Source organism: Dromaius novaehollandiae, chromosome 3, assembly GCF_036370855.1.
Source record: "Dromaius novaehollandiae isolate bDroNov1 chromosome 3, bDroNov1.hap1, whole genome shotgun sequence".
Lineage (NCBI taxonomy): Eukaryota > Metazoa > Chordata > Aves > Casuariiformes > Dromaiidae > Dromaius > Dromaius novaehollandiae.
The window spans coordinates 67300060-67314351 of record NC_088100.1 but is presented as its reverse complement, the minus strand read 5'-3'; the positions used below and the strand labels follow the sequence as shown (position 1 = coordinate 67314351).

The following is a 14292-nucleotide window of genomic DNA, read 5'->3' as shown; positions in this document are numbered from 1 at the left end:
TGTTTACTTCTACTGCAAATTACTGTACAGTTATTCCAGTTACACGTCTACACACTTGGAAAGATCATGGAAGCAGCAACATCACAAGGAAGCTTAATCCTCACAGAAACATTTTGCAAGAGCATGGCTTCAAAAACATCCTGTTCCAGCTTCTGGGTAAAGGGGCATAAGCCATGAGTATTATTCTAAAATTACAACAAGAAGAAATGCAATTTCCTAGTGGGCAGTGACCTGTGACACACTATGGCATCTGCTTCAGCTGAGGCCATGAGTGCAAACAGCATGAGACAAATAAAAATATACAGCCAGTGTAATATGAAAGAGTCGATCGTTGCTTTGCATTTTATTGTCCAGGTGCAGTCTGTTCTGTTGTTCATAGAAAACTGCATATGATGCCAATAACAATCAACATGGCATCATTGACAACCACATTTTAAAGGACAGCGAGTGAACTGGTATATAAGAGCAGGATGGAGAGAAAGGAGATGCTGTTGACCTTCCTGAAATCATCTTTACTCTGTTGGGGGGAAAAAAGGCAGTGGCCGGGGGGGGGGGGGGGGGGGGGGGGGAGGGGAGAACAGAAATGCATGCACAAGTCTTTTGGGCAAAGTACTACTGCAGATCGAAACAGAAGCTGCTGGCAGGACACATGAGTGATTTTGCTGCTGGGGTTTGGAGTTGTCATAGTGTCTCAAGAGCTGGCAAACCTGGCTGCCACTGTCTCCATTGCAAGTGATTTTGTTTCAATAGGATTCCAAATCAATAGGAACAGATAGGAACGATTCAGCCAGGCTCAAGCCTTAGATGGCCAAAGGACTTCAGAGCCCTTCACAGACAACAAGGGAACCTTACAACACACTGTGAGGTTGTCAATTAGCCTAATTCTGCACAGAGATAAGCCAGGCCACATTGAAAGTTTATGAACCTAGTGGGTTGATGAGAAAACCAGGTTGCTCCCAGCTTGCTGCTATAACTACCTGCATGTATTTCTACCTTATGTTTTATTAAGATAAGATGTGCACTGTGTGCCTCAAATTCAGGTAGCAGATTACAAGGTATGGGCAAGGTGAAATCCTTAACCAGAATTCAGTCCCAGCAGTCTTCAAGGTTGCAAAATAAGTCACATTGACTTACTGAAAATAAAAATGACCAATTACTTCAAAAGCAAGGGAATTACAGTCAGCAAACAGCTCCTGTGTCTCTTAACCTTCCTGTGATGCAAGGGATGGCATGCAGAGAAAGACTAGATTGACACCTGGCATTTGCCCATCCCGTAACATTTCAGACCTCAGATTAAATAGTCTTTCTTCTACGGATAAACTTTAAGTTTCACTACTGGTCAAATATGAAGCCGGATGTGCTATCAGATATTCCTCAAAGATAGGATATCCAATACACCAGACTTCAGTCCCTTTACAACAGATTATTTACTGGCAGGCATAGCCTGCAGCCACAGCTATGGAATCAACTTAATGTAGGGTAACAATTAACCACAGCTAGCTCATTAGTGCTAAAATAATATTCCAAGTGCAAAGAAGTCACGTAAATCCCTAGGAAACATGAAACAAGGCCTCCCAGTTTTGTTTAATAATAGTGTTGAATGCACCGCACACACGGTGTCTCACTGTAGTGCCGTTCCCCCGCCCCCCGCCCCATGCGAACCCCATCCTCCAGGTCTTGGCACCTCGGCTAAGTGTGGGGAGGGGTTACACGGGCGTTTGTGAGACTTGTCCACCTTAAGGTGAATGACTGCCTGCCGGGACAGGCACAGCTGGCCAGAGGAGGCTGAGCTCCCTCGTCCATAAAGGAAATTCAAAAAAAACCCCCATCACTTGAGAGCAAGTCTGTTTCCGTAGCTTCTCCCTTCCTGCCACCACCAGCTTCTTGCTGCTTTTATGCTCTTTCTGACGAGTTATTCCCAGCCTTTCTTTATTTTTTGAGCTGTGTTTTCTTATATCAGTGCCGTCTTCAGACTGGACTGAAGCAGATGTGTGTAGCAAAGCCAGAGCCTGGGATTTGCTGGTGGAGGCAGGATGGGGACTGCTGAGTGTACTTGTAGCCTGGTTTCAGACCTCTCACAGCTGAATACCTGCCACCCTTCTGATAGAAACAACTGTTGCCAAAATAGGTAACAAATGCTACTAGAACTGTCCTGACACGCCATACACAGTTTGATGAATATTTTATTGTTATTCCAGGAAAGGCTTTTAAAAGAACACATGAGACAACAATTACGCAGAGCTGTCTTAATGGCACAGATTAAAAATATAAGCAATCTAATGTTCAAATGAAAGGACTTTTTTTTTTAAATGAAAACATTGTTTCTCAAAAGCACAAAATGGCATGGACCAAAACAGCTAAAGGGTGCATACAGCTGAGCTATTAGCAGTATTATTATTATTATTATTATTTTTAATAGTTTGGGCCAGAAAATTACTTTAATGATGACATAGAATATGATTGATGATTTACAGAGATACATTTCTGTTATGCAGAGCAAAGGATGGAGTTTTGCCCAACAATTATCCATGGTCTAACTGTGAAAGTCTCCCTGGCAGAATGATGAATTTAATAACAAAGGCCTGATTCACTGACACTGATAACCAAATTGTTATTTCTAACACTCAGTGGTTAAAACTAGCAGCTGTGCTACGACTCTGCAGTTCTCGGCTGCCAGAAATAGCATCTCTTTAGGAAGAATTTAGGCAGGTATCCAGTTTGTATACATTACCATGTTTACATTTCAATTGATGAACTACCAGAGAACAAATTAATTAGGCAGTCAGTTTTATTGTTGCAAATATCCTGGTCCTTTCTGTTTTATCACTGACTGTCAGAAGTGCCCAGATGACACCGAGTAGGTTTTCAAAGATGCATTCAAATCCCCATAAAAGTCTGAGGGCATGGGCCACATCTACAAAGGTATCCAACTGCAGAACTCGCACATTGGCACCCAGCTCCATTGGATTTTAATTAAGAATCAGGTGCCTTAATAGAAGTGAGGTGCCTAAAAATACATCTGCGGATCTGGGCCTGGTTACCTAGCTCCCTGCAAACTCTTTGGAAATGGATATATTCCCCATAATGCTGAAAATATGGAAGCAGCTAGACTCTTGGAAAAGCTCCCTGGAGAAGGGACCGTGTCCATGTTGTAGGTGACTGAAGATCGCCAGGGTTCAGGTCAGCCTGGCAGCAGCTGCCAGAAGCTTGCTAGGAACCCCACTGGATGCCAGAGCATGGCCCTGCCCTTTATGGTGGTGGTTTGCTAACGTTTAATTCAATTAGTTGTTGTTGTTGGAGGGGAGGGGGAGGTAACTAATTTTTAATTCTCCTTCCAAAGGGATTATTTTAACAATATAAAAATAGATTTTTAAATAAGATGCAAAGTACCAATCACTGTTTCTGCATGAAAAAACCCTCTAGAGTTATACAATGAATTGATGTTATAAGATGCTTTGAAAGTTGTTGGTAAAGTTGTGCAGGCAGCAAAGCCTTACTTATTTTAACTTCCTTTTTTTTTTTTTTTCCCGGATAACGAGGAAACTAGAACCTTCCTAAGGCAAAAAAAATGTATATACAGGAAAATCTGTTTCTACGGTTTTCAGTCACTAGCTTCCTTCTCTTCCCCCCCCCCCCAAAAAAAAATGGCCTTTAAAATAAATGTGACTCATTTCAGAACAGATTCTTGTAGCTGGATAAAAGCGATAGCTCTGTCAAGACTTCAATAGTATTAATTGTTGATGTTGGAGAGTTTAAAACCTGGAGGAATTAGCAGTTCTGTGTCACAGTATCTCTTGCCTACAGGCAGTCTGGACCAGAAAAAAGGAATCCTTTCACTCTGACTGGAAATTTCTGCCTAGTCATGGAATGGCGAACACATGTCACTATCGTTTATTATATTAGGTCTACTTAAAAGCTAGCCAGAGTACCAAAAGCAAAGAATATTTCTAATCTTACATTTCACAAAAATGGACAGTATACTTGGCCCATGGCAGCTTTTAAGCTCACAGGTCCTGGCAATATAATCCTCCATGATACCAACATTTTAATTCCTGGGAAAACTTTTTTTTCATCATGGACTTTATAGAAATAAGAGCAGCAAGACTCTTTAATCATTTTGTCACAGAAGTCAACAGCAATACACTTGAGATGAGACTGACCTGGACAGCTTAGCAGACATGAACAAGAGTTTTGCTTTCACTAAAAAAAGCCCCATAACAAAACTTCATTAAAAAAAAAAAAAAAAAAAAAAAAAACCCTTCTACGCTCACAGTATAATCTTTGAAATCTACTGTAGAATAATTTTTTCCACTCACTGTAGAGGTGAACATCACTTTTAAGTTCAATATTAGACAAACCTGATGATGTGAACACTTTTGAAAAGGCACTGAATCCACTGCAAATTCTGTATCCCACTGTGTATTGTACTGGTACCAATAAATCAGTGAGATATTGGCATGTTCAAGTTTTATAGCAGGCAAAGCAACATGCAAAATATCCATCACAGAAAGCTCTGGTTTTGCTCTGCTCAGTGAAATAAGGTAATCCAAAAGGGAAAGGCAAATAATCCGTTTAATCAAATATGCAATGTTAGTATTGTGTGCACATCCTTAGAAACCATGAAGTGCATTATTTAGCATGAAAATGCATGATTTTAAGTTGGAACATCAAAGAGAAAAATCAAAAGTGCAAGTATATTCAATATTTTGTATTCTAAACATAAGAGAGCAAAGTATTATATATATAAAATAGAAACATCTTAAAACAATAAAGATACAAAATATGTATTATCTACTTTTGGTAAGCTTTATTAGTTATCTATACACACCTATTGCAATCTGTGAAAGATATTTTCCTACTTAAGTGTATGCATTTTCCTTTCCTTCCACATTTCCTGCATATAGATTCTGAAATAACATTGAAAACATTAAAAAGACAGAGCTTACATTACAGTTTAGGTTCACATTTCCAGGAAACAAACTTAAAATGAAAATGCCTGACTATTAAAGGGTTAAAAACTTAAGTGTGCCAAATTCTAGACATAGAAATTTGATTCAATAAAGGATATTTAAATAGAAGAAGGCACAAAGGCTAAAAAAGCGCTCTCCTGCAGCAAGTGAGACAGGATACAAACAAGCCCCGTAGCTCCACTAAGAACAAAGGTCTGTTTTATTTCACTTACTAGCGTTATCCATTTTCCCCTCTCAGTTTTCAGGAGCAGAGTTCCCCAGAAAAGCAGCCGGTGCAGTCTCCCTCTCTCTAATGAAGCCAGCTGCCCTTCTGATTATTAGACCTTGCTGGCAGTCAGAGCATACTTCATGCACTGACTGCAGTAGACATCACCAGGAAATTTATATCTCCAAGGATGACAAACAGCCATTAGCTCCATTATAGGCTGATTAAGATTGTGTGAGCCTATCAAGCAGATACTTAAATCCCCCAGGGTTTTACCTCTTTGGGGAGAAAATGAAAGAACTCTGAGCCTATAATATTGAATATACATTGCTGAAAAGTAAAGAAACACTAATGAGGATATGTTTAAAGAGCGGGAATAAAAATAAAAAAGGGATATGTAACAAAGCTAAGGGGTATGGTATATCAATGATGCAACAGCAAAGTTTTAAGAAAAAAAAGGAGAAGGAATCTATGACTGAGAAAGTGTTGTTAGATTAAAATTTGCAGCCATTAGCCTTAGCTGTGCTTTAAATCCTACAAATTCTGTACCTGATGTTCCCTATAGTTTACAAGAAACACAGTAGACTTGCTCATCTGCAAATGTATGTCAATATATTAATTGTCTTGAGACATGCATTATTATATCATTCACAGCTAAATGTAAGGAAAGGGTGAACAGTAACTAAACGGCTTCAAAAACACACTGGATGTGGCAGCATTAAACTCAACAAAATTTGAATGACATATGCTGAGATGAACAAATATTTCTTTTAAACTTTTAATACCACCCAAGTCTCTGATGCACAGGTTTTTTTTTCATAGCTACAAACAAACAAACAAAAATAAAATGAAATTCTAAATACTTCCCTTCTCTGCACTTCCAGAGTTTTCTCCTTATAAATGATGAAATAGAATAGAAAAATCTCTCTTCTGGCAGCAGCAGGTGAACAGAAGCAGTCCATGGTGGGAATTGGGACATTTGGGTTCTAGTCCCACTCTGTCACTGATTTTCTGTGTAACCCTGAACAAAGTGTTTTGTACCAAGGTGTTGGCCCAGTGTTAAAAGGGAGACTGCTCCACACACCGCCTTTGCTAAAGTTCATTGAAGAATCAGAATGTCACAAAGTACTGACACTATGTAAACGCCACACAACATTTTCCTGCTATTTTCTCCTGGTTTTAAGTAATTGACTCAGCTACTCACTTTATTGTAATGGAAAAAAAATACAAAATTTTAGTCTGTGTTATATCGACATGAGTCCCCTTCAGCCCCAGAGCATCGTATGAGCAACAAAAAACACCTCCCATTTTTCACCCCTTCACTGCACCTTTGATCTTATTTGTCCTTTTAAAATTTTAAATAAAAAGACAATTGCAGCACTGATCTATTTACACTGATTAGGAAAGGGAGAGAATCAATGGCTAAGAGCTAAAGTCATCAGCAAGAATGGAGAGTATTTAGGGCATACTGGATATATTCTGTATTACAGAAAGGAAGCACTTGGAGGGCTAAGGAGACACGAAAGATTAGAAATCTGTCACACTTCATATTAAGCTTCTATTTATAAATGGCTTATAAAGACCTTATAAAAAATAGGAGCTATCATAAGCACGTTGCACTAGTATGTGCTATAGATAGCTACAACCACACCAGTACCAGGGGTTAAAAATGACCAATAAGCAGCTTATTCACCTGCTGGGTGTTGTATCAGTTAATGACAATTGATTAATGTGACAATTTAGGTAACTGGTTTATGTGCATCGTATGAAATCTGGTTGCATAGGAGCAGTGAACTGGAGGCATTAAGATAGATGGCCACCTGAGAGATGACAGCAGTTTCCTCTAAGTCCTCTGATGGAGGTGGCTGCTGCAGAGTGGTCAATTCTCGAGAATAAGAGAGAAAGCTGGGGCTCTTGGGGGACCCCAGAGCTTACACATCTCAATGAAAATGTGCCTCTACACCAGAATGCTGTTGTTTAACTGTTGAACAACTCACCAAGGGTAAAGCAAGTGGTTTGCATAGGAGGAGGAGAGTCCCTGGTTTGGAGAAGGGGCTCCCCACAGCCACAAAACCTGCAGGAGTCTAACTTACCCCCAGGACCACTGAGGAATGGTGGTGAGATCCAAGCAGGACAGAAGGGCATGTATGCATCTAATAGCCTAGCAGGTATGCAAATGTTCTGTGCTGCTGAAAGCTAAGGAGGATTAGTTTTGAATCCAATCTCTTTGCTTCAAAGTTCACTGGACTGGAAAAGGTGAGCTGTCTGCAAGGCTGGAGCACCAGGCAATGGTGCAGCCACACTATGGAAAACCAGCACTAGCCCTTGTGGCTTGGGATATAGGTGGGCAAAAGCCTGTGCCAAAGAGCCCAAGGAAGGATGCAAAGTGGCACCTACTTAGACCTCAGGTAAATGCAGAGCTCTAGACTGGGACTATTTCTGTGTGACAGGCAGGTCCCAGTGTGTGTACTATGGCTGAACCCCAACTGCAGGTGGGCTTCATGGTGTTCCTCACAGTGCTGGTCCCCCAATCAGATGAGGAGACCTACTGGAGGCCTACACCACAGCTCCCTCCTGCCCAAAGTCACAGGTTTCCTTCCAAAGAAGCCCTGGAAGATGAGAATGTGTACCCAGGCCTCATCCTGACGATCCAGATATAGTCACAGCCTCAGGTCAGCTGAGGATCAAGATTATAAAGTGCTAACTGGAGTGTGGGAAGTCCCAACTACAACAGCTTGATAAGCATCGGGTTTGGATGCTCTATCAGGGCTGTGTGACAAGTAACCATTTATTAACTCTCGAAAGCTAACTATAAATGGAAACTTAATATCATATGCGACCTAAATCTCTTCTGTTTCAACAGAACATATCTCACTTTTTTGGAACTTTCCAAAAAAAGAAAACTTTATGAAATATATGACTCAATTTTTCTTGCAAGTAATTAGATTATTACAGAGGACTTAACAAATATGTATGATCAGATGCAATTTTTACAGGATCAAAGCAGTGTCTTCCTGTCTCTGCACACAGGCAAAAGAAAGATACAGATATTAGGTGGGATTGAACAGCAAGCTGCAATTGTTATTTATAAGCTAAGTAAACACATACTCCAGGCATAAACTCATCCAGTTTATGAGTACAGAACAACCCCATCATAATCCACAGTTGCATGATATCAAAATACCTCAGTCCATTTCAGGGCACTTTTGGGTAAAGAGTGAGATGATCAGGTCCGCACAGCTCCCAAGGTCTCTGGCCTTCTTCCCAAAATCTCATACTCCATCAACCTATATCACAGTTTTTTCTGGCTGTGAGGTGGTCCTGGATCATAGTGCATTTCAGTCATAGGTGCTTAAGACCTTGGTTCAATTTCTTACTCAGCTACAGACATCCTGAATAATCTTGGGCAAGTTCCTCGAACACCTGACCTCGTACACAAAATTTGCCTTTCATGCTCACTCCCACACCTAAGTTGTGTGAGGACCAGCACACTGAAGGCCCAGCAGTACAGTCTTAGGAGCTGATGAAACGGCTAACTTGGATAATCAGTGCCACCTCTGACAAAAGAAAGCATTATGAAGTACATTAGAAGCACAGCTAAAGACATAAAGCCCTAATGAACCTGTTCTTCAATGTACCTGATGTACACAGCCTGCTGCAGTAATGACATTTCACTCCCAGGAAAATCAATGAGGACTTAGAGAGACAGCAGTCTGCCCAGCTAAGAGGCACATAGGCTTAAGAACTCAGAAAGTATGTGGAGAAAGCAGGATAAACAAATACCTCAGCGCCCAGCCATCAAAACCACTTCGAGTTGACAAACCCACAGAATCAATGTACAGCTTTAGCGGTGGTGTTTCCAATCATGACAAATAAGCCTAAGAATACATTTAGAAAATGTAAAATTTGGCTTGGCTTGGTGCAAATCTGTCACTGTAAAGGATCTGATTCTGTAAGATGCTGTTTCGGGTAAAACATTTTGCTTCACTTTCACTGTGTCTGTTTCTTCCCACACAGAAATCATCACACAGGTGTCTCTGGGAGAAGCTGTACTTGTTTTTAGATGCTGTGGATTTTTACAGTCAACCCCAACACTCTAAATATATAGCTTCATGCAAAAGTATCCACCAAATGCCTGGGCATCAACCATTTAGACTACAAGGGATTTGTAGCCCTCCAAAAGACATTTCATTCTGCAAAGTACCCCTCTTCTCTTTGCCAACAGTGGGGTGATTCCACAGGTAAGAGGAGGAAGGACACTTTGAAGGCACAGGAACAGCAAGCAACAGATCTGGACTGTGCTACAGACAAATCCCAATTTTTCAGTCCATAACATGAAGACTGCCACTTATTGCAAAAGGATGCTTTATAAAGCACACCAAATCCTTGAATAGTAACAGGTCTATAAATACAGTTATTAGACTCACATTATTGAGGCCTTGTAGGTATATGAAACCCACTTCTCCTCCAGCACATTATTGAAAAATGTTAGGCAAACTGGGAAGCCTCTCTAGGCTGCAACACATGGTATACATTGCATTGGGTCAGGGCTGAGTGTTTGGTGCATGGCTGAATCAAATCTCTAAGTGGTGCCTTCCTTAAGCCTCAGGAAGAGCTCCCAGCATTGCAGGCAGCAGCGAGGGAAGGAAGCAGGTTTTGCTGAGAGCCTTTCACTCACCTCCCCGGGGCAGAGGAGCTCCAAAGCAGGACACTAACAAGGATGCTCTTTGCCTGGGGAAAAGCTACAATTTAACGTGAAAATATATTAGGATACAGCCTAAGATGCTTAGTGTTGCTAAGCAAACAACAGGACCCTTTTTTTCCCTAGGAAGATCTTTGCACTGAACAGCAGGGCCAGCTAGGGAGCTTCTGATTCTTTTCTCAAGCTGCAAGGGGAGAAGCAGCATCACTGAAATCAACAGATTTAAACTGATAGAAAACAAGAAGAGAACGGGATCCAGACAGCAATGTGTGGTCTTTGTAGGTGGGAAGTTTCACAGCACAGATGGGCTTTCAGAGGGAGCAGGAAGGGGCTTGGCATATGTTTGAAGATAGTGAGGAAAGAGGGAAAAGGCTGCATGAAAGGAGGCACAGAGGTAGCAGGAAGGGAAGAGAGACTTGCAGAGAGGTCAGCAAAGACATATCATGAAGAAGGGTGCTCAGCAGGAGATAAAAGCAATGGAGAAGAATATCTTTACATGCTGGATTATTTAAGTAAGTTTAACTTAATTCTGAATCACTACTTCTAATAAAGTCATATCTGGAAAGAAGTGTGGTGTGTATTCACTTTTGTTTGTCCAGTGATAACAGCTATTTGTAATGTACAAGTTACTCAGACTTCTGGAGGAGGAAGCACATGCTTTTCTCTGTTTTTCCACTGGTCCTGCTATGGAATTGGGCAGCTTTGCACATGCCCAGCTGCATACCTAGCTGTGGAAGTCTGTGGAGCACTTTTTGGATCAGGGTGCAGTTGACTTATGCCATGCCCTGATGTGACGAAAAGTAAAAATACATAAAAGAATCTACTCAAGTTACTGCAAATACAGCTGCACAGCTGGCAATGACAGACTCCAAACCAAGTCATCTGATGGCTTCTGGCATTTTTGCTACTGTGTCATTTCAACCAACTCAGAGTGGTTGCAGGCTGCTGGCAGGCTGGCTGCCCTCAGAGTACAATTAAATCTACCCTGAGTAAGGTTTAATTGACATGCTGGTAAAAACGCCAGAATCTCAGACTCATCTACCCTCTCCCTCTCTCTCGGAGTAGACAGCCATTACTTCTGTACCACTTACACTTCCTCCCTTGTCTCCCTCTCTCTCTCTCACAAACACACATACACACACAAATTGTACTGCAATTAACGCTTCATGTCCTTCTGTTTCAGAAAGCTAGAGTCTCAAAGCCCTTCACACACTAATGCGAGCAGGGCTGGAACAGAGGAAGATGCATGGCTCCGAAACTGCTGCCTGTCTTCCCCAGAATTTTGCAGCGTTTTACTCGCAGAAACAAAATGCATCCTTCTGTTTTTTCACGCTCTACCAAATTTGGAAACGACTTGAAAAAGCAAATGGCTACCGAGAGTTTAGGGATATGATCTGGGAAAGCGCAGAAGGGATACTTTCCTCTTTGTCATACAAAACTGGGTAAGTACTCTACAAGAAAAAACACAGGACCTAGACAGTCATTTACGATTGCGAGCACTGGTGCTCATCCATTAACATAACATATTGCTCACATAAGTGAATGCTGAATGCTGTCAAGCACACTGAAATAACGTTTCTCCTTTCTCCTATTAAATATGACAAAAAAGTGCATTGGAGCATGTTAAAATTCCTATGGAAACAGAGATTAGCTCAAACCAAAAGCTCACTTCAGAGCATGGCCTTACTATCCATAGTGTCAGACTAGATCAGGCACAGGAAATAAGGCAAATCAGGGCAAAATAAGACTTTTGAGTGTGACTGGGGAGTGATGCATTGATATAATCCTCAGTGCTATCCAATCATAGCAAGGAATAGAAAATTTGTATCACCATGTACGATGCGAAATAGAACCCCAGACTCAATACCCTTTTTATGGACTGCAGGCTCTCCATGGATTGGACAACTATAATGGCTGTTTGTAAAATGCTCTGACTTTGAAAATCTATGAACACCTTTGAATTTTCAGAAACCATCATGATTTGGCTAAAGACAAATATTTGTATTTGGACGGATTTTATATAAAGAGGCAAAAATGAAGCTCTAGATATAACAGCCAGCTTTGGATCTGTTGTCTCTGGCTCTGTCATATTGTGTCTGGTGCAGTAACACTTCACTCTCAGTATTTGATAGATGAAGATGGCAAATATGAACATGAAATACTTCAGCTTTCTATTGCAGTACAGAAAATTAACACACATTTTGAGTCATAAGGGACAAAGCATCAAGTATTAGTAGGCCCGTTAATCTGGCAGAGAAAGTTATAATAAGAAACAATGGCTGCAAGCTGAGAATAGGCAGGTTCAAATGAAAACAAGCATCTATTTTGACAACAAAGGTGATGAAGCTACCAAGACCATCAGTGAATTTTCTATCTCTGGAAGTCATCAGATCAATGCTGGATGCCTTTCCAAACAGGACCAATAAAGCATAAATTACTGAGATCAACAGAAAGGTAGATGACAGCAATTTAAGGGCCCATATTGCACAAGCCAGAACTAATAACCCCCTCTAGCATTAATGCTATGAAACTATGTAAAAAGTCCAATCTTCATTATTCTTGCGGAAATGAAATACCAGACTGTTTTATCATGCTTTAGTGATTGAATATCATAGATTTACAACGCATTTTACCCTGTTCCTTATCTTGGGACCACAGTCATGCATTTTGCCTACCACCTTTCCCCTTGCCTGTTCTGCAGGTTTCTCTCTCATAATCTTAAGTAGAACAAAAAGAGAGGGTATTTAACCTTACTAACAGGCATTAATGTAGATCTGTTTCTGTTTCCGCCTAAAATCTGCTAACAGATGATTCAGTAAAGGAAAACGGAAGACAGACAATATATTCTGGTCCAAGGGTCTGAGGTGAAATCCCACTCACAGTGAAGCTGACAGCAGAACTTCCACTTTAGTGGGACCAGGACTTCATCTTTGGACATGAAACATGCAGTCAGGCTTGTGTTAAGGATAGGGGAGAGGCAAGGTATATGAGGTTTTTTTTAACTAGTATGAGTAAAAATACATGAAGAAAGACTTAAGCAATGAAATAGAGAAGTTCATTTGAGTTATGTATTGGCATTTGTCCTACTCCTTCTCTCACTGTTGGAGTAAGATTTGGGCAAACAATTGCTAGATAATTACTGCTTAAATGTCAAATGCCATCCTCAGGAAAATGATTGAACAAGTACTGGGAGAGAAAAAGAAATTCTCCAGCATCTGAAAACTGATGAATGCATGAGCAACAGTTAGTGTGAAGCTATGCATTGTACATTATGCACTGTACAATTTTCCAGACAAACTTGACTGACTCTTTGGAAGTTAGTATTTTATAACTTTATTCCTGAGTCAGAAAGCTGAGCAAACATCAAATTAAAAACAACAGGAGGAGACACTTGACAAGGTGCACTAAACACAGTAATAACCCAAGCTTCTTACGTTATCATCCCTTTCCCTACAGTCCAGCTACTTATCCCATCGCTTGCACTGGGTTGGCTTCTATACTCTCTGCTGCACATTAAAAAAGTGAAATACATCAGCCAGAAGTTACTATTAAATACAGGAACACTCCTATGTGCTGCCAGATATTCTGCAATATTTGGAAACAAGGGAATGACAGAAGGACCTAGCTAAAACCCAGTAAAGGACACTTGAGTGTGTTTTCCCCAAGAAGTTTTAAAAAACCCCATATCTTTGTATATTTACTTCCTATATTACTGACCTGGGACTGGGTCCTCACTTACTTTCAATTTCTTTTCCACATAGAAGGGATTCGCTTTACCCATATAAAGTCTGGGTTGCAGTATCTGCATGAGCAATGGGTATCTGTGCGAGGTCTGATGGATTTGTCTTGCCTGTTCAAGTCCAGTATTACTATTACTTCAGCCCATGAATTTCCATAAAATTGCAAGGATTACTTTTATACTTCAAGGGCAGGAAGCCAAGTTGAATGAGCTGTACAGCAATGAAGCAAGCCCAGCGTGCCCAAGTCTGTCAGTCTACGTAGTATCAGCAGAAACCCCTGTAACAAAACACTGATTTTTTTTCCCTTTATCTACTTCACCTGCTGTTTCCTGATTCAAATGGAGATATTTAGGAAACAGAAATTCCTATGCTTGATCAACCTACTCTAGCAATACATCTAGACCAGAATCACAGCTCCAGATACTACCAATTTGAGATGCTTCATACTTGCACCCAGTCAGAGGCTGACCTCACTTCGCAAGTGCAGAAAGTGTGGTGAATTGACTGTCCGTTGGTTTATGTGCAGTCTAACTCTCAATATTCTCATTAGTCATATGACTATGTTCTCTCTGAATTCTGACAAAATATTGCCCTCATTGCTTTAGGGTACCACACAGAGGATCACTGTACCTCGTACAGCTCAATGATTTTCTAAAGCCAGCATGAAAACAGATG

The 14292-nt window shown here is 40.7% G+C and overlaps 1 protein-coding gene across 4 annotated transcripts in view; it reads right to left on the bottom strand.

Annotated features, from left to right (window-relative positions):
- Positions 1-14292, bottom strand: part of PHACTR2 (phosphatase and actin regulator 2) — a 150725-nt gene that overhangs the window by 116251 nt on the left and 20182 nt on the right. Inside the window, exon 1 of one of the 4 annotated variants that reach the window (XM_026121226.2) lies at positions 5183-5290. The exons of the other annotated variants lie outside the window; for them this stretch is intronic. Coding sequence (XP_025977011.1) covers positions 5183-5195 — 13 coding nt within the window. The 5' untranslated portion in view covers positions 5196-5290. Of the gene's footprint in view, positions 1-5182; positions 5291-14292 lie in introns of those variants that run through there. 4 annotated transcript variants of the gene reach the window in all.